The following is a 20,293-nucleotide window of genomic DNA, read 5'->3' on the forward strand; positions in this document are numbered from 1 at the left end:
AGATGGTATTGTGTGTAATGGCGTAGTATATTTATTTATTATTTGTTATTGAATAGTTTTGCGCTCAATTATGTAAACAAAATCATCATTAGTGGACTGTTATAAGCTTTAATTTGCTATTATGTGGTGGCAGCCATCTTGGATTTGTTATTTTTAACAATGTATGGTAATCTACATTCAAACTCATTTAATAGAACAAAAATACGAACCGCGTGCACCATTCGATTAACTCGCAGTCCCCGCGTTGTGTACAAATTAAAACGAAAGTTAGTTCCGAAAAGCGCTTCTATAATAATACAATTCAATGCATAGATTAAAAAAAAAGTGAATGCGACTGAGATAAAGTAGTTTTCGTAATATAAATGCACCTATAACTACAGAAGCAAATTGTACCAAATCCTTAATGATTTTTATTTTAAACTGAGCTCTACTCAAATATATTTCTTTATTTCTACTCATTATTACTGTTGCGACTTTGTGCAATGGAAAGACAAAATAAACATAACATTTATTTGTTAATTGAAGTTCCACTTAATTCAGGAGTAGCTCCGGGTTTTGTCAGAAGGAAAATGGACAGAAAGACCGAAAAATGGTCACTTAATTAATTCATTAGATTAAATAATATGTCATTAAAATAGTTTCACGATTGTTACGTTGAAAAAGTAATATTTGGTCTAATTTACTTTTTCTTTTGTTACAGATTCAATCTTCTCGAAAATGAACCAGTTATGTAAATGGAAGCCGTTACACAAAGCTCCGAGTATGAGGTAATTTTCAATTCTAGCGGAAAGTTTTTGAACTATTTTACTTTAAAGAAACATAAAATCTACTCCTAAATTTTATTTACTTTTGTTCCAGAACAATGTCGTCTAAAAGAGAACCTCTCGAAGAAATTAGGTTTTCGGATCAAATGAAGACATACAACAGTTATTTACTCTCAGAAAGAATTCGGAGCGTCTTCCGGAGTAACATCAACAACGCTACATAAAATGAAGCAAACAAAACAGCAAAATGGGCCAGACATACATGCATGCCTACGCTAACTTTACTTCGATAAATTACTCGCAATCTTACAACGTAATAGACGTTGATAAAGACGATTGTGCCGTCGCAGATGAACCTAAATATCCAAGTAGCTTCGGAATAATGCTGGCCGTCCCGGAATGGGAGGCAATTTGTACAGCTATAGTACTGACACTTATCATCATTTCGACCATTGTGGGCAACATCTTAGTGATACTTAGTGTATTCACATATAAGCCACTTAGAATTGTCCAAAATTTCTTCATAGTATCGCTCGCTGTAGCTGATTTAACAGTTGCCATTTTAGTTCTTCCTCTCAACGTAGCCTATTCAATACTTGGACAATGGGTCTTTGGAATTTATATGTGCAAAATGTGGCTAACCTGCGATATAATGTGTTGCACTTCCTCTATATTGAATCTTTGCGCGATAGCTCTGGACAGATATTGGGCAATAACGGACCCAATAAATTATGCACAAAAGAGAACCTTAGAGAGAGTGCTCTTTATGATTGGAATAGTGTGGATATTTTCGCTTATAATTAGCTCACCACCACTTTTGGGCTGGAACGATTGGCCTGAAGTTTTTGAACCCGATACCCCGTGTCGCCTAACATCGCAACCTGGCTTTGTTATATTTTCATCTTCTGGGTCATTTTATATACCACTAGTAATAATGACAGTAGTTTACTTTGAAATATACTTAGCAACCAAAAAAAGATTAAGAGATAGAGCTAAAGCAACAAAAATTAGTACAATATCGAGCGGACAAAATAAATTTGCTTCCAAGGAAAGCGATGAAAAAGACCAAGATTCTGTAAGCTCAGAAGCCAACCACAACGAACATCAAGGTGTGACACGACTCGTGTCAAACAACGAAAAAAAGAAAAAGGCCAAGAAATCAACGCCAAAAAAGAAACCTAAGTGTAGGTATTGGAGTAAGGATGATAGATTTAAAAACAAGCTTATCATTCCAATTTTATCAAATGACAATTCAGTTACAGACATTGCAGATAATATAGAGAATAGAAATACCTCTTCGGAGAGTAACTCTAAGGAAACACATGAAGACGATTTAGAAGTGATTGAAACTTCAATAAAGGTTCAAAAACGTCCAAAACCGAGCCAACAGAATACTGTGTATCAATTTATAGAAGAGAAACAACGAATATCGCTCACGCGCGAACGTCGAGCAGCTCGAACGCTTGGAATTATTATGGGAGTATTTGTTGTGTGTTGGTTACCATTCTTCGTTATTTACCTTGTGATACCATTTTGTGCGAGTTGCTGTCTATCAAACAAGTTTATAAACTTCATAACTTGGCTTGGATATATAAACTCTGCTTTGAATCCTCTAATTTATACGATATTCAATATGGACTTCAGAAGGGCGTTCAAAAAACTATTGTGCATAAAACCTTGAACCTTACACTTTGTGCCAAACAGTAAATGTAGTGGAAAGTAGATATGAACAAAAGCCGCTCACTTGCTCAAATTAAAATGTTGTAATCTTCTTCAAATGAAGTAGTTAAATATATGTAAGTCTTAATATATTATTCTGAATCATATAAACCGTCTGTTACTTTGTTAAAATTGTAGTTGTTCTTGTATTGTACAATCAATAATTCATTTAATCTACAGTATTAGATCTTAGTCCGTATAATATTTATCACCATTGTAATGGTATTATTAATACTATATAATAATTAAGAAGTGTAAATAATAAACCTTTGGTGCATAGCACAGTAGACGTTTAACTTATTAACACTATTGTAAAATATTATTATGTGATCTATAAAAATAATAAAATAGTTTTATTATTAATATAACATTATGTCATCGAAAATAACTGTTGTATTGTATATAATAAAAATAGAATTGTAAATACATATCTGCATTCCTTTGTATATAAATATTGTTTATAGTAATAATAAATATTATATAAAATACGTTTATCAAGATAATAGGTCGCTTCATGTATAAATTTACGTAAAAACTTTAAGGGTAAAATAATAAAATTTATTCGTTACAACATGCTGAAAGGTAAATTTGTTTATATTATTATATCCCTTTGAAATAATTTGAGCCCTTATTTAAAAGGGATATTAGAATACACATTTTGATTATTTTATCTGAATTTATAATAAAAAAATATTATTAGGTTTGTTATTTTATTGTGTGCCTGACATGTTTTTTATTGTGTTAAAAACGTTTATTGAATTCAGTGCTGTAAGTTTTGTATATGCTACGAAAATGAGTGACTGTGTGAAAATGAGTGTGTAAGGCTACACATAAAGTTTTCTTTTGTAGCAGCTAACATTCACAATCCAATAGGTCCCTACGACGCTCGAGTAAATCCCGAAATACCAGGCTTGCCTCGCCTACTATCGTATATCTATACTTATCTCCGAAGAGGAATTTCGCTACTCCATATAACTATTACAGTAGGTAAGTTTCCATAAAATTTTCCTGTTAATATTTAAGGATGCACATTCTTGCAATTAATGAATATGGTTACAATGGTTAAGGTTTAATTTTTATTAGAAAAATCATTTTTATCAAATAATCATACATAATCGCGTATAGTATATTTTTCATTATTCTGTGGATTTTTTTTATGAAATAGCCTTCCGGGTTGTAGGCATTGATGTCTATAGCAAAGAATAACTAAAAAGAAAAAGGTGTGAATAGGCCGTTAATTATAGTTAGGTACTCGTCTGTCATAAGCATCGACCCTCTTTACCTTACTCTCACCTCTGGCTAATATGACACAAATCTCCATCAAGTGCTTGCTTCCCTTTTTTGTCAAGTACGGCTTGAAGTGGGACATCCTTTTCTGTATGGTTCATCGTTATATACAAGATTTAACAGTGAAATTATAAATATAGTAACATATTGAATTGAAGAGGTTTGAAACATCCTCTTAACTCCGACCTAGCTCAAACCAATCCTGTCCATATCTGACGTCAACCCGTTAAGATTAGTAGTAGTAGAGTTTTTTTAGCTTGCTCGTCCGGGGAAGTACTATCGCCATGCTTATTACTGCCGCTAAGCAGCATTGTTGCAATGCTGTGTTCCGTTCTGAAAGGTGGGGTATAATAACGGGCATATGAGGTTTAATACCTACGCCTCAAATTGATGAACACAGCACCTTGCATGCACTGTATAGTGTTGTTCTGTTTATAAGCGACGGTTTTCCATTTCATTCTCGGTCCGTTTATAATTTAAAAAAAAAATATATCTTGGACTTGGCTGAGTATAAATTTTAGTAAAGTTTGAGATAAAAATTTAAATTTTAAATGCATGTAAATTAAATTGAATTCTCTGCTGAAGCGTAAACAGCTGTCACGCTTCGACAGGCATTCTAGAAACTTTTTTTTCATATTCAAGGAACATTTTGTTCCGTTGAGCATCTCGGGTTTTCTTGTAAAGTTGTATAAGTGCGGTGCATTTAGCACACTCGACATCTATCTTCTATTTTCTTTTTATTTAAAAACTAGTTGTTCCTGTGTGCTAGCCCACGACTTCGTTCGCGATTGTTTCTATTTTTTTTTAAAGTGATATCAACGTATTTATATGGACATGGCGAGTATTTAATTATTTTAGCGGTGGCGATCCGTGGTCTTCATCATCAGTGTCACTTGACCTAATGGTGCGTTTCGCTAGCAAATGCTCAAGTTACTTTAAAAATTATTCAAATCACTCTTTCAAAAAGGTGTCCAGGTATAATATTTGAAGAGTTCCCTCAATTTTCTCAATTCTCCAAGAACCTTCCATCAGATTTTTCAAAAAAGAAATACAATCGTATTGTTCGGTGAAAAAGGTTTTTAAGAATTACAATTACAATAACATTTTTTTGAATTTTTAAACAGTTGCGTGATATATAATTTTTACGTAACTTTAACCGTTTTCGCAGCTCACGCAACGGAAGTTCCCAAAAGTAATATTTTTCCGTTTATGTAACATTTTTCATTGAAGCTTCTATTGTTATTTATCTGAAATGTATATTTCATGTAGCCCTCCCTCGATAAATGAATATCCATCACAAGTTTTTTCTCCAATCAATCCAGTAGTTCCTGAGACTAGCGCGACAACAAAACAAACATTAGGTTTATAATATTATAAAATAGTTTTAGTAATTAAATTAAGTATTGAATGAATTGCTTATCGTGTTCCCCTGAACATCGTAATCTGGAGTCGAACATGTTTATTACTAGACCAGGCAGTTTTTAAATAATGACACCCAAGGTCAAGTATGCTGTTAACCAAAAGAAGCTCAAAATAACTCGTTTTCAAGTTGAAATTCAATTTGTGGAAAGAAAAAAATATTATTTTTCTTTACATAAAAGACGTAGTTGTTAGATATTGCGGTGATACTACAAATTCAAAATATTTTTTTCGTATTCTACCCTCATTAGCGCTTGGTATAAAAGCGTTCGTTTCGTTCCATGGAAATTCAGGTGTTTGAAGAAATTGTGTTACGTAAAGAGAAAATGACACATATAAAAAGCACTTTTGTTTTGATTCCACTCCGTAGTTGTTCTGTACCAAACGTAGAAAGATGGTACGTATCATCACTAGATGGTGCTCTCCAAGGCACGGGGTTTGAAACCCCAAATTTTCTAAGGCCGGGTTAGTACTGAAAACTCTTCAATAGAAAATACACAATCATCAACCCATTACCAGCCCACTGCAGGGCACGGGTCTCCAACACATGGACAGAGCTGTCCATGCCTTAATCCACCACGATGGCCCGGTGCGAACTAGGGGAATTGGACATAGTTACATTACAAACACAGATTCACTTTAGAATCTGTCAAGGATGCGAGTTATCTCTATGCAAAATTTTGTCGAGATCGAATTATAGCCAGTTGTCGTAGCCAATTTATTTAATACCTAGGGAGCATTTCCCCGGCTTTTTCAAGATATAAGCTATCTCTGTTCAAAAATTCATCAAAATCAGTGCTGCAGTTATCCGATCTTAGGTAACAGAAAAAACCAACAAGCACTCTTCCGCTTCGCGGTCCTCTTTTCTGCCTTTCTAGAAACACTTTATTGAGTGTAATCTTAAAGAAATTAAAAACAAATTGAAAATAAAAAGAGCTTTTTTGCAATACAACTATAGAGTATTGAAAATATTGATTGTATTTTAAGTCAGGTAAGAAGAAATGTAGGTACTACAGCCATTTTAATTTTGTACTGCCATTTTATTGCCATCCGTAATAATTAGCACAGAAAAACTACAAACAACTTGGCGTACAGGGACACTTTTGAAGAAAATACCTGACACAATTTTTTTTGACACATACGCAAGTTTCTATAAATTTAAAGTTCAACCGTACCGTTGCAGCTGTAATAGTTTCTTAATAACAAATAGAAAAAACAGACAATCTGAAGGACGGATAGATCGTTTTGACCGCAATCCTAAGAAGTCCGTGTTCGAACATCGATCCCTAAAAAGAAATAAAAAGTTAAGTGTTAGAGTACAGAATAAAAAGTAATTAGGTACTTGTACTACTTTTAGGGTAACGGCTACCCAAAACTTTTTCTTTGCATAAAAATAAAGGTCCAGGAAGTTTTCTGCGTGCTGAACATTGATAAAACTTTTTGGGTAATGTTGTTTGTTGCGATCTCATCTCATGATGGTAACTTATGTCATGTTACCAACATTGAATATTGTAATTCAAGTTGGTAAGTTGAAAATGATGGAGCACAGATTCTTCGAAATTCCTAATCATATGAATTTGCATGTGAGTAGAAAGTCAGACCCATCTAGTAACTGTAACTGTAACACAGTAACAGTTAGTAACCGTAGGTAGACAATTTCACACGAGGCACTCTAGAACCGGCTATACCGGTTTAACCGGTTATCGACCAAGAGGTATAAAGCAGAATAAAACCATTTATTTAAAAAATATATATTAAGGTACACTAAAAATAATTTTACAACATTTACAAGGGTAGCATGGTTTAAAAAAAATACGAATTTCATTTGCTACACATAATTTGAAGATGGTGGATGGCATGGTTTAAAAAAATACGAATTTCGTTTTCTACACATATTTTGAAGATGAGGAACGTGCGGTCCAAATTACGAGTACGTAATTTTTACTCCAATATAGAAAACCATATGATTTAAAATATATTCTGTATTGTTTTCGTACTTTTTGGCTTTTAAAAGCAGTTTTTATTGATAGAACCAGGCGAATGTATTTCAATAAAAACCGTTTTCCACGAAGTTCCTTTGAACTCGTTTGGGAAATAAAAATACTAAATAATGGTAAAAAAAGCTTGTGCTTCGCAAATCGAAACATCCATATAAATCCAATCGTACTTTCCATCCACATTTCAGTGGGTAATGTAAAGTGATTTTTACTTACTCATGTCTCGTGTGACGACACCTAATGGTACTAAGTTCGTTCAATAACACCACGATATAAAGGGTATATACAGTTTCCCTCGACATAAATACCCCGTTAGTTTAGTGGTTAGATTACTCGACTACGAATCACGAGGACCTAGGTTCGACTAAGTCAAGTCAATAATTATTTGTTTTAATTTTCGCTCCGTCCTCGTTCTACCACAGAACAACAAGACGCGGTGAGCGGTGACATCCTTATGATTTCTGATACGTACTGCTATTATGTGGAACGCCTCCCCGGCAACTGTGTTTCCTTACGTCTAACTTGGGTACCTTCAAGGCAAGAGTGAATAAGCATTTTCTAGACAAGCGTGCTCTAACCTAGATCTATTCATTGTTTTCTTACAGGCATGATTGTCGCTAAGCGCTATTATATATCGTTTTGTGTCTGTCTGCCGGATAATTTTCATTATTTACTCCCGTGCTTTGGAGTGGTCATAACTATTATACGAGTGATAGCAAAAGCAGCCAGGCCAGTAATGTCATTATACTGGACAAGGAAATAGAGCAGGTAAGCATCTTCAGATCTAAGATGGAAACGGTAATATGGCATGGATTAGATTCGTTATTAATTTTGAGTGTAAGAAAATAGCTTGATACTTCTGATAAAACTAAAGAAGGGGAGTTTTGGATTGAACAAAGAATAAACTCGGCAGTAAGAGACAAACATTAACTGTAAAAATAATTTTGTTTCTAATAACTCTCAATTCTAGTTTACGGCATGAAAAACTCTTGATTGGCGCAGCTACGGAATTTAATGTAAATTTATAACAAATCTCAAGTATCTACTTTCTTTTCACAAAGAATACAAAAAGTAGGTAATAATCTATAAGAATATAAAAGACGAACAGGGGTGAGGCTAACGAACCAACAGGAAAGTGGAATTTAAAGTTTTTTCCACAACTCCAAGACCGAAACATAGTAATGTAGATTGTAAACAATTTAATTTGTACAGCAAAAGAAATACAAATATTTTTTCAAACAGTCACAGAGATAAGAAATAAGTCGTGAATTTGTTTTACTATTCCTTTATGCAATCTGCTACAAGCAAGTGATAACGACTAAGTCACCGGGGTGTAAGGCTTTAAAATGATGTTGGAAAAGAGCAATCTGCTGTGTTTCTTGCCGGCTCTTCTCAGTGGAATCTGCCTTCCGAACCGGTGGTAGAGTCACTACAAACAGACTGACTTGACGTTTCAAAAGTGCTTATTAAAAAGGCCTACTTGAAATAAGTGAATTTTGAATTTGTACCTTTGCATCGTTCGAGTCCATACAAGACTGAAGAGTATGGTTCGATTTTCGGATGGACACTTGCCGATAACAACCTGAGGGGTTGCTACGGCGTCACCGGGGGAGTGGGGCGGGCGCGAAAGCTCGCCATGAGAAGAGCCCCAGTCCTCGAAGACATCGGGGGAGAGTGGGAGACGTCAACCCGAGGGTGCCTCCTGCGAGGGCTCGGACCTCGGCTCGGTTTGACGTTAATCTGAGTGTTGGTGAACTTTTGGACTAATAATTGTTTATGACTGAAGAGTATGGACAATGCTCCCGCATTTATATAGACATACCCACCAACTCAATTTATGAACGTTGGTTGCGAATCATATATAATTTTAATAATCGTTGCATATCATAGCAATTCGTTCTGATATTAAACTCAGTTTTGGATTAATATTTATATTATACTAGCTGTTGCCAGCGACTTCGTCTGCGTTTGATTTTGTTTTTTGATGTGGCACTAAATTTAGTTGTAGATCTAAAAAAAAAAAAAGTATTCAGTGTCGCTAAGCCTTAAATGAGGGGTTTGCTGCTGTCCGCTGAGGAGTTCTGTCCTCTATCTCCAACCACATTCATCAGATCTACACAAAGTTTGGGCAAAATTAAATACATATTATAACCTCTATAGTACAAAAATAAATATTTAAATCGGTTTTAATTTGTCGGAGTTATGGTGTAAAATTGTCAAACAGTTTCATCCCCTCTCCCAAAGGAACCGAGCTTAATGTCGGGCTAAAAAGTATTCTATATTACTTCTAACACTTTCAAGAATATGTGTAAGTTTCATGAGGATCGGTTAAGTAGTTTTTGCGTGAAAGCGTAACAAACAAACTTACATTGACATTTATAATATTAGTAGGAATATGGATTTATAGTTATGAGGTGCACTTCCCCTAACAGGTTAGCCCGTTACCATCTAAAACTGGAACATCAGTTATGTGGGTGAAATTGCAGTCAAGGGCTAACTTGTAGTGGAATAAAAAAAACTATACTAACATTGCAGTACGAAGTATAATTACATAGTAACAATGTCACGTATGAATAATCCATTGCTAACTTCGTCATACAAAGCCTACATAATTTACTATTCACTACCTGCCTTGCTAGATTATGAATGGCATAATACATATCACTACCCTTGTGTAATGAAAGAGCACTTACTACTACATAATTTATAACTTGGAAAAGTACCTATAATCATACTTGACATGAGTGAATGACTTATGAGTCACTAATTTCACTCGTAACTGTGTTTCTGGGAACTACGGTTTGCGGAGCTATCTTTGTACTCAAATTTTCAAATTTATTATGTGTGATTAAATAACTATCTACTCGTATGTTTTAAATCCTCTTTAAATGGTTCCGAAACAGCTAGCCTATTGCCAACGTTAAAAACAGCTAAGTCCATAATCATTTTTTTTCATTCATTTCAATTTTTTTGCCTCACAAAGATTTGGATAACTTTATTTACAATTTATTTATAATTTTTATTAATACATAACTATAACCTAAAATAAACTATTTAAAAACTAAATAAAATCTAAAACGTCCTTGAAACCACCGCAGCGAGGCACAGTTCCTAAGATGCTGGCAGCATTTCCCCTCTGGATGGCCAAACTAATTCGTTGGCCAAGGTAACTGCCCGCTCTAGGATCACCGGTAGACTCGATAACCCTTTTCGATAATTCTTTGAAAAGGGCTCTTGCCTCCGGACCCCACGGTCCCAAAGTCTCTACACCAAAAGGCACAAAAATGAAGCTGCTATCCAGGTTTTCATATTTACGCCTCTTGGCCTGCTCGGCACTGGAAGCAGCCGCACCTACCATTGACGAAGTGGCCCGGATGTGTGATGCAGCTAGGGTATCAACACAAGTTGCATCCCACAGAAGTGACCTTCCAAGCCTCCAAGGTATGAGCGTCATACCATCAATTTTTTTTCATTTTTTGATTTTTTTCAACATCCAAACGGTGGTAGTCCATTGGGTGGGACTTCGACTTCACTTTCGGAGAGGCGAGTTCTAATCCCGGCACGCACTTCTAACTTTTCTAAGTTACGGTGCGTTTTAAGCAATTAAAATATCACTTGCTTCAAAGGTGAAGGAAAATATCTTGAGGGAACCTGCATACCTGAGAGTTCTCCATAATGTTATCAAAGGTGTGTGAAGTCCACCATTCGTACTCGGCCAGCATGCTGGACTACGACCTGAAACCCTTGTTATTGTTGGAGGAGACCCGTGCCCTGCAGTCGGCTGGTAATAGGTTGGTATGATGATGATGATGATGGAAGATTTTATAATGTTGTACCTACTGAATTTCACAATAACACTCCTTTGTTTTTTTCGATCCCTTTTGCGCAAAATGTTAACTCAACAGACAGCCACATTCTTACTGATCCTTGCGTGGTATCTAACAGAATTAAAAAAAAAATAACATTGTCATTTAAGCGCGTTTCATAACCAGAACGCAGTGCGCCTTAAAAATATAACAGTTTCGATAAGACTCGTATATATAGATGAGCATCCTAATTCCTACTATTCCTACTAATATTATAAATGTGAAAGTATGGATGTTTGTTGTGACTCAATCACGCAAAAATGACTGAAATCATTTGAATAAAATTTGGCATGCAGGTAGCCTTTGCCATGGAAAAGAACGAAGGCTACCTTTTATCCCGATTCCTTGAGTAGTACCCGAGCTAAGCTGCAAGCAGACAGGAATCTGGTATTGGCTCTGGAATTTGGTATGCATGTTACCTATTCTTTGGAACAGGATATGTACTCTAATACCGATTTCTCACAGTTCTCGTGCTAGGATTGAAAATTGTTGACGAGTGAAGACGCGGGCAGAAGCTAGTATGAAATAAATATCGTTTATGATTTATTAACTTGCAATGATTAAAATTTCACACTTTCCACACTTCCACACTTTCTCTAACTTATAAAGCTTGCCAGAAGAACGCCCACGGAAGGTTTGTTGTGTAAATCTGCAGAATTTGTTACTCTTAAAATGAGTGACATAAGGTAATTTTTTTCTTTCCGCCGAATAACAGAACCACTGAACTTCATTAGATAGGAGACACCCAAGCAAAAGACCTAAGTCCAAAAATTAACATCCATCAGTTATAAGTAGTTATACCAAAATATTATTGTTCTATTAGAGTCGCATCTACGATCTTTATGAGAACTAAAAAAAATATTAGGTCATTGTTTGCAAATAGCCCGGTGAAGTTTTCTTACACCTCTATAAGGTTGTGTGAAGATCACTAATTGTGGTGACAATTATTGTGCTTCAGCTGTCAGCAGTCATCAGCTGTGTTTTAAACAATCATTTGTCTAATGTCTTGAAATATTAACACGATAGCGGCGTACGTAGATAATAGTTCAATATTTGTCCCTAAACCGTAAGGCATAGATATAAAATCATTATTTATAGAGTAAGGATACTCGATATGGTGTTTTTTAGGTGGAGTTGGCTACATTTATCAGTTGCCACGTTAAACGGACGGTTCAGGCCAAACAAGTAAGGCGACAGGCCCAAGAAAAGAGAAGAAAAGATTTATCAGTTATAAGAGATCCAAATCTACCACTAAAAGTGGTCTCACCGAGGAGCGGCAAATACTGAATTCTGACCTTTCTCGGAAGCCTTAAAGAAACGTAAAGTTCAATTTGTTAGCTCCAAAGTAGTATCTATTTCATTTAATTTACTGCAATTTACTGATTTATTTGCACATTCGGAATCATGCTTTTTGGGTCGTAGGTAGGCGTATATTATCATCATCATTTGTGTGTGTCGAACTGAAAGATGTTCATGTGATGAACATGAATGTTTTTCAATGTCTGCGTGTTTATATTATAAGTATTTATGTATACTATTTATAAAACTAATCATCAGTTATCTTAGTACCCATAACACAAGTTACGCTTACTTTGGGACTAGAAGGCGATGTGTGTATTGTCGTAGTATATTTATTTATTATTATCAACATCATCATTTCCACCGATTGATGTCCACAGTGCTGACCATAGATAGCGACGTCGTCTGTTCACCTCATTGGGGGTCGACCAACGCTGCGTTTACCGGCCGGGTCGCTTCTTCAGCACCTTGGGCAAAGCACCTTCAGGGTTTCCGAGCTATGTGCCACTTCAGTTCTTCTACAGATCTCATCATTTCTGATTTGATTACGTAGACATACTCTATAGCTCTCTCCATCAATTTACATTTTACATTTTAAAATTCATTTTTCTATCTTGTGAGACATGAAAGCGGAGCCGGATGCTTCCAAGCAACCTTGTCATTAAGTAATTCATCAATTGTATAATAACCTCGCTGTAATAAATGCGTTTTAACACATTCTTTAAACTTATGCATTGGTAGGTCCAAAATTACCTTAGGAATCATATTATAAAAGCGTATACTCAATCCCAAAAGCGACCACATTATCTACACATGCGAATATAACGTTTGACTTATAAGAAGCACAAGATTAGTGAAAACAAAAGAAGAATTGTGGTCGCCATGTGTGAGTAATAACCCTTTAACTGAACATCACCTTTTCGGTTAACTTGATGACATCCATAAAAGGCCGGGAAACATCAACGAACACGTTTTTATAGCATATAAAATAGCGGCTTAAATAAAACAACAGGATAAGAAAGTAATGCTTTCTCGTGTCGTCAAACTATATTGGCTGTAAGTTCCTGATTTCCTCAATATATCCTTATCCTGGCTAATATTATAAATACGAAAGGATGTGTGTTTGTCTGTTTATTTGTTTGTCCTTCATGCCCTGACTGCGCAACCTATTAATTTGATTATTGGCAGAGATTTAGTTTAATGGGTGGAGAGTGACATGGACTGTTTTTGATTACAGAAAAATAAGCGGTTCCAACGGGATTTGGAAAAGAATCTGATAAATGCGGACAAAGACCCCGGGCAATAGTATTTTATATTTTTCTTCCACTTTGTAATATTCTTTGTAATACTCCACGAAAAGCAGGAGAATCTGTATGGTGTCATTTATAATTTCATCAATCCTTATACTCCACACCAAACAGATCATCGGCAATGTCGGAATGGAGTATGTTCCGGTTTCGGAGCGAAACGTGCGTAGGGGAGTACGCACGTTTCGCTGCGAAACCGGTGCATCCTCAGGAGATGTTGACTTTACAATGAATAATTGTTAAGATATTAATTATTATTAATATCAATAATAATTGATTATTGTTATTGTTAATATTACAGAAGTACATTGCCGAAGATTTGTTTAATGTGGAGTATAAGAAATTATAAAGTACACCAAAAGATTCCCCTGCTTTTCGCGGAGTAAAGCAAATTAAGCTTAATATTCATATTAACGTTTAAATTACTAACATGACTTTATATCCGGGAGAACCGTCTGTAGCACCGAGGGTTAACAATATAGAACAAAAACTCTTGTTGAGGCTGACTACACATTTTCATAACATGATTCCAAGGGTACTTTTCGACCTAACGCCCAGACTGTTTAAACGTTGTGTTAAACATTTATTACTCATAAATCGAGGCTACTATAAAATAGATGAATTTGTTAATAACAAAGATGTATAAATGAAACTTGTTATTATTTTGTCTACAAACTTTTTAGCACACATCGTCATCGTCAACAGCCTATTATCACAGTCAAATGCTGGACTAAGGGCCTCACCCAACGGGAGGGTTTGCCTGTATTCTTCACTAAGCCGGAAAACTAAATCGCTTAGCGGACTGCTACCAGACCTATACCTTTAGTCGCCTCGTACGACGTCCAGAAGAGGAGGGATGAGGACAACTGTACTCTGATCTGCCATCAGCACACGGCACCAAAGTAATTTATAATTCTGTCCCTTTTCTTATGAACGCTGATATTGAGTTTTGAAGGAAAAGCAGAACTAGGTGACCTAGCCTAGCCCTTGTAAGGTCATTAATTTTGCGTATTCTAAGTAAATGAGTGGGCTGAACGGCTCATGTCCAGTGATCTTAGAACAGAGCGACTCAAACAGAAGCTCTTTTTTCATTGCCTTTGATATTAAAAGATTTTTGTGGAAAGAGTTAAGCGGATAAAATTCAATTTTTATACTTTAATATATTACTTAAGACATTTTTTTGGAGAAAGACACGACAAGAAAGAAAGACCATAAAACTAAATTATCGTAAAATTTATATTTTATTTTTACTTAAAGATAATAGTTAAAAACTATGCTTTGAAATATTATAATGGCAGCCGTCGTTATCTCATCCCATAACCCAGCATACTCAGTCTTAATACTCCTCCATAATAGCCAATGTCATCAAATGTTAGTGTCCATTCCTTACAACAATGATGCACTCACCGGGGATTCATAGTTAAGTGCTACTTGATCTTGCACCTTCGGTTTAAATCTAGTTTTAGTAGAATAGTAAACCCTATTACTAGAAAGTGATTTTCCTTAGAAACATCTTGATGTAATAATAACAAAAAAAAGCGGTCGTGGATTAAAGTTACGGATTAAGAAACTCAGTAAAGTATGTCAGATGATTAAATAAACGGCCAAAACTATTTTAAATTATTCTGTATTTGAGCCATTAATAGGTTAAACATTTGAACAGCACTTACCCGTAAATAATATGTACATTGTACCTATTATTGATATTTGAATTACTTTACAAACATTCAACCCAAAAGGTCACTAACGAAAGCCGGATTCATTTAATGCCCGGTGACTTTTTGCAACGACGTAACCTAGCCCTTCGATCAATAGCGTCGCGTCAAAAAGTTTCCGTCAAAAATAAGTTTCGACTAAAGAATTAAGAGTCTGTTTAAATAAGTTTGCTTGTGAAAAAGCCAATGTATTCGTGTTTAACGTTCGAAAAAGCAAAGGAGGTGGAATATCTTATCTACTGATGTAGGTAAATAAGAATTCGTTACACAGATATCAGTAAAAAGCAACAATGAGACACTATGCTCTATTTAGCAAAGGTTTATCATCACTTATCACCCGATGGGCTCACTACTAGGTATAGCTTAGACAAGTATTATTTTAAAATCACGTAAATATGAAATACCTGACATCTTAAAAATATATTATGAAAGTTTTTCAGTGCCTGAGTGTTTATCTGTATAATAAGTTATAATAAGTTTATAATAAGTATTTATGTGTATTATATTTATAAAAATAATTCATCAGCTATCTAAGTACCCATAACACAAGCTACGCTTACTTCGGGCCTAGATGTGTGTATTGTCGTAGTATATTTATTTATAAAAAAAAAATAACACTGAATAAGGATTATTATTTTAATGATTTTTTTACACATAAGGCATATACCAGCGAATAATTGTAAAAAAAGTCATAAATAATTAAGTGTTAGAATTTAAAATTCTTAGTGCCAATACAATAATCAATTATTATTGGATACAGCCTTATCATTATTATCTCCGGTCATAAAAAAAAAAAACAACTACAATCAATTATTAAACTATAAACTATAAAAAATTATATTGAAAATGACAGATTGATAAATACCTAATATTAAATAAAAATTTAAAATAAAGATAATTTTGAAACAAAGCGTCAACAATATCATAATAATATATAAATAACTAGCATTTATTTATTATTGTGGCGTATTGTGAGGAGGTTAAAACATTGTTAAGACACAATACACTATACGGTCGCTATAAGACTGATGTAAAAGGCATATACTAATTTCGGCATCAATGGAAGGAGAGCCGTAGCTTAATTGGAAAAAGCGCTCAGGCCGAGATTGCCAGAGAGTCGCAGGTTCAAATACTGTCGGTTCCGAAAATTTTTATATGCATTTTAAATTTATAAAATTGTTATGAATTAAAAAAAAACTTAATAAATTATAGAATTAACTTAGCATTAAACGTTGGTATTTAGCCTCCTGGATATATTACAATTTACAGTCAAGAACTAGCTTGTAGTTAAATGAATACATTTTATACGACTGCATATCTGGTAAAGTATTGCTTGAACAAAAAGCTAAAACGGTGGTTTTAACTACTATCCTACTCAATCTTTAAAATACTGACCATAAAAGTAAGCAAAAAATTTGTGAGTCAATAAAGCCTTATCGTACTTATTCTCTGTTGTGGTCTGGTGGGAGGCTTCGGCCGTGGCTAGTTACCATAGATACAAAAGTCAGTAGGAAACCAGTTGTGAGATACGTAATCACCCTGCCGGTACGATGTCGCCCAAGAATCGTCTAGGGGTATTGGTTTAACATAACTGCCATACTCCCTATCAGGTTAGCCCGCTACCATCTTAGACTGCATCATCACTTACCACCAGGTGATATTGCAGTCGAGAGTTAACTTGTGATGGAAAAAAAAATTATATGGTTTTTTTACTACGCGAATAACCGCCTATTTTTTATTCAAAAATTTGCAGCGTGACTTCTATTAGCTTATCTTAGCTTAAATAACATAGTACTCGTCAATCTTCTTCCAGTCATTGGTAAATAAAACACAACACAATCACAGATTAAAAATTGTCCAAAAACCACTGGTAGTAAAATCAGTTAATTTTTCACTAGGAACACGTTTTTATCAATCACTCAATCGCTTGGAAAGCAAGTATCTCCTTGTTTTTCATATCCCGATGGACAATCATCTTGTTTCTCATCAGGTCGATTGAATCTGACGTCGATATCGAAATCTTCATCATCGATATCATTCCTTGATTCGTAAACAGGATGGCTAGGTTTATAATTTGTCGGTCCTTCAAACACTATTGCGTTAGGGTCTGCATTATATGGATAGTAATACGAGTATGTGTGTCGTGCCTGAATTTGAAATGCTATGTTTATTATTGCGAACGCGATCAAAACACGCGCCATTTTTATGTACTTTAATGTACTTGTCTATATCAAATCGAACGTGAAATGACACCTTAAATCATGAACGGTCCTTATAAATGGTGGAATAGAAATGACGTGTACATGCGAGTAAACTCTTTGTGAGCCATTCTAGGTTATTTTGTTAATCTATTAGTATTTTCTTGTATTATTCATCGCTTTAAACTTCCGCTTTTACAGTGGCATTCATAAATAAGGTCTTTGAATCTTTTGATTCTATATACTTTATAAACGGTAATACGCATTTATCAGTGTGAGATTTCGAAATCCCGTTATTTATTTAAGGATGTAGTGTTTATCCTATAATTGTTTATCTAATAATTATGAAGCGAAATTAAATGTTACCAGTATTGGTGAATATTTTCTATTATCATAATTAAACGAATATTTTGTGTTGTTTTTTTAAACGATAAACTTAACATGTAAAAGTATGTACTCAGTTAAAATAAAAAAAAAAAATATATATAAAATATTATTACAGTTATAGTTTCATACTTTATGACACTTTTCGGAACAGCAAAATTCAATAGACGTTTTTTGTCCGCCCCGGGTATTGTACCTCATGATTCGCGAGTATACTAACCAATAAGCCAACGAACCAGTTGTTATTATTAAGTATAACTCTTTAAGTACATTATGTCGAATAACCCACCGCCAATGTTTGGTACAGTCCCTGAAACCGGTTTGTGGCATAGTTGCTTACATTTCGTACAAAGGTATTTCGAAGGACAACTGCAAACGAAGTAAACCGTAGAACAGGTCTTACGGAATAGTCAGATAAATATATTATCGTCATCATTACCGGCCCAGTACAGGGCACGGGTTTTCTGTCAATATGAGAAGGGGTTTAAGCCGTAGTCCACGTACGGTGACCAAGTGCGGATTCGTAGTTTGTGAACATTATGGAGAACTCTCAGGCATGCAGGTTTTCCCACCATGTTTTTCGTCACGGTAAAAGCAAGTCATAAGTCCTTTTCCAGGGTAATAAGTTCTATCCCCGACACACAGCTCTTAACCAAAATAAATATATTAAAGCAATAGGAAAACTACAAAAAAACGTTCAAAACAGCACACTCACACAGATAAACCAGGCCCCAAAGCTAGTGCCCCGACTAAGCTCGAGCCACTCCGCTCTCATGTCTCACAAAACAGCAAAATTCTAAAGATTGTGAATCTATGAAATGATGTTGGAAAAGAGCAATCTGCTGAGTTTCTTGCCGGTTCTTCTCAGTGGAATCTGCCTTGTGAACCAATGGTAGAGTCAATATAAACATAATGACTTGACGTTTCAATAGTCCTTAAAAACTAGGCCCACTTGAAATGAATAAATTTTGGATTTAAAATAAAGTATAATAAAGTAACTCTTCGAGGTTATTCGCGGTTTATATATCTATTCAAATTATGGAAAGCCTAAAATCTCACAGGAATCACAAAAATTACTATACTAATAAGACAATAAAATATTGCACAATATTGTTATATGAAGCTATGGCTCACTGGAGAGGAATCTCGACATGCAGCAGCCTGCCAACTCTACAAATCCACCTAAGCAATACAGTGCTTGCAACACGGTAAAATAACTTACGCAATAATATCCAAATTTAATATGCAATACTTTAAATTAGTCAAGTTTAATAGCCTATCTATAGAAGAGCTTCGATCTCCTTTGCGTTTTAATTTATGCAATTAAATATCACTTGATTTGGCAGTGAAGGAAATTATCGTGATGAAATTTGCACGCCTGCGAGTAAAAAATAATGTTTTGAAATGCGTGTGAAGTCTAGCAATCCTCATTTTGTCAGCGTGGTGGACTATGCCTAGATTCTGCTCATTCTAAAGGACACTAGTGTTTAATGTCCCAATTATTGAGGCAAATCAACAGGCATATAGAGTATAGACTATTTCACGACGGCCGATTGGCGCAATGGGCAGCGATCCTGTTTTCTAAGTCCAAGGCCGTGGGTTCGATTCCCTCAACTGGAACATGTTTGTGTGATGAACATGAACGTTTCAGTGTCTGGGTGTTGTATATTATTCATAAAAATATTCATCAGTCATCTTAGTACCCATACCACAAGCTACGCTTTCCTTGGGACTAGATGGCGATGTGTGTATTGTCGTCGTATATTATTACTTGTAGTTGAAGGGCTATGTTTAATTAAAATGTGAATTTAAATATTAAAATGTTAAAAGTTATGTATCTATCATCATTGTATGGTTCAATCCTTTTAAATGAGGTATTTGGGTTAAAAATAAAATTCAATATTACGGAAAGAATACAAAACGCGGTCAGAGTTTATTGACATCTTCACTGACGAAATCAAGGTCGGGTATATAATAAGTAATGACGCACCTAGCATACCAACGCTCTTGAAATCCTCGAGTTGGTACGTCAAATATACGAGCGATGACGTGGTGATTACCGAATATAGGTATGCTTTTATTCATCGTTATCAACCACATTATAAACTTCAAACCATTGTTTTTATCTAGTGCAAGCAATCTAGCAATTGACTACAATCTTACCTGTTGGTAAGCCACTACGGTTTATCTATTGTTCCTTAGATACATACATAGCCGTTACTTTTTCCGATGTTTCTACCCGATAAACCTTCCCCATAAACTTACACGGGTCCGAAACCTTCGGGCGCATTTGGTGTTATATAAATATCCCACCTTTTTGGCATGGTGGCAAAACTTT

The 20,293-nt window shown here is 35.0% G+C and overlaps 1 protein-coding gene across 1 annotated transcript; it reads left to right on the top strand.

Moving 5' to 3' along the window:
• The first annotated feature begins 935 nt into the window (after positions 1–935).
• LOC120629903 (octopamine receptor) lies at positions 936–2,445 on the top strand. Its single transcript, XM_039898979.1, has one exon. It carries the CDS (start codon positions 1,012–1,014, stop codon positions 2,443–2,445), a length of 1,434 nt encoding a protein of 477 aa, XP_039754913.1. The 5' UTR covers positions 936–1,011.
• The last annotated feature ends 17,848 nt before the right edge of the window (positions 2,446–20,293 follow it).

Source organism: Pararge aegeria, chromosome 15, assembly GCF_905163445.1.
Source record: "Pararge aegeria chromosome 15, ilParAegt1.1, whole genome shotgun sequence".
Taxonomy (NCBI): domain Eukaryota; kingdom Metazoa; phylum Arthropoda; class Insecta; order Lepidoptera; family Nymphalidae; genus Pararge; species Pararge aegeria.

Excerpts from the sequence above, each read along its gene's own strand:
- LOC120629903 (XM_039898979.1), top strand. The coding sequence starts at position 1,012 with ATGGGCCAGACATACATGCATGCCTACGCTAACTTTACTTCGATAAAT.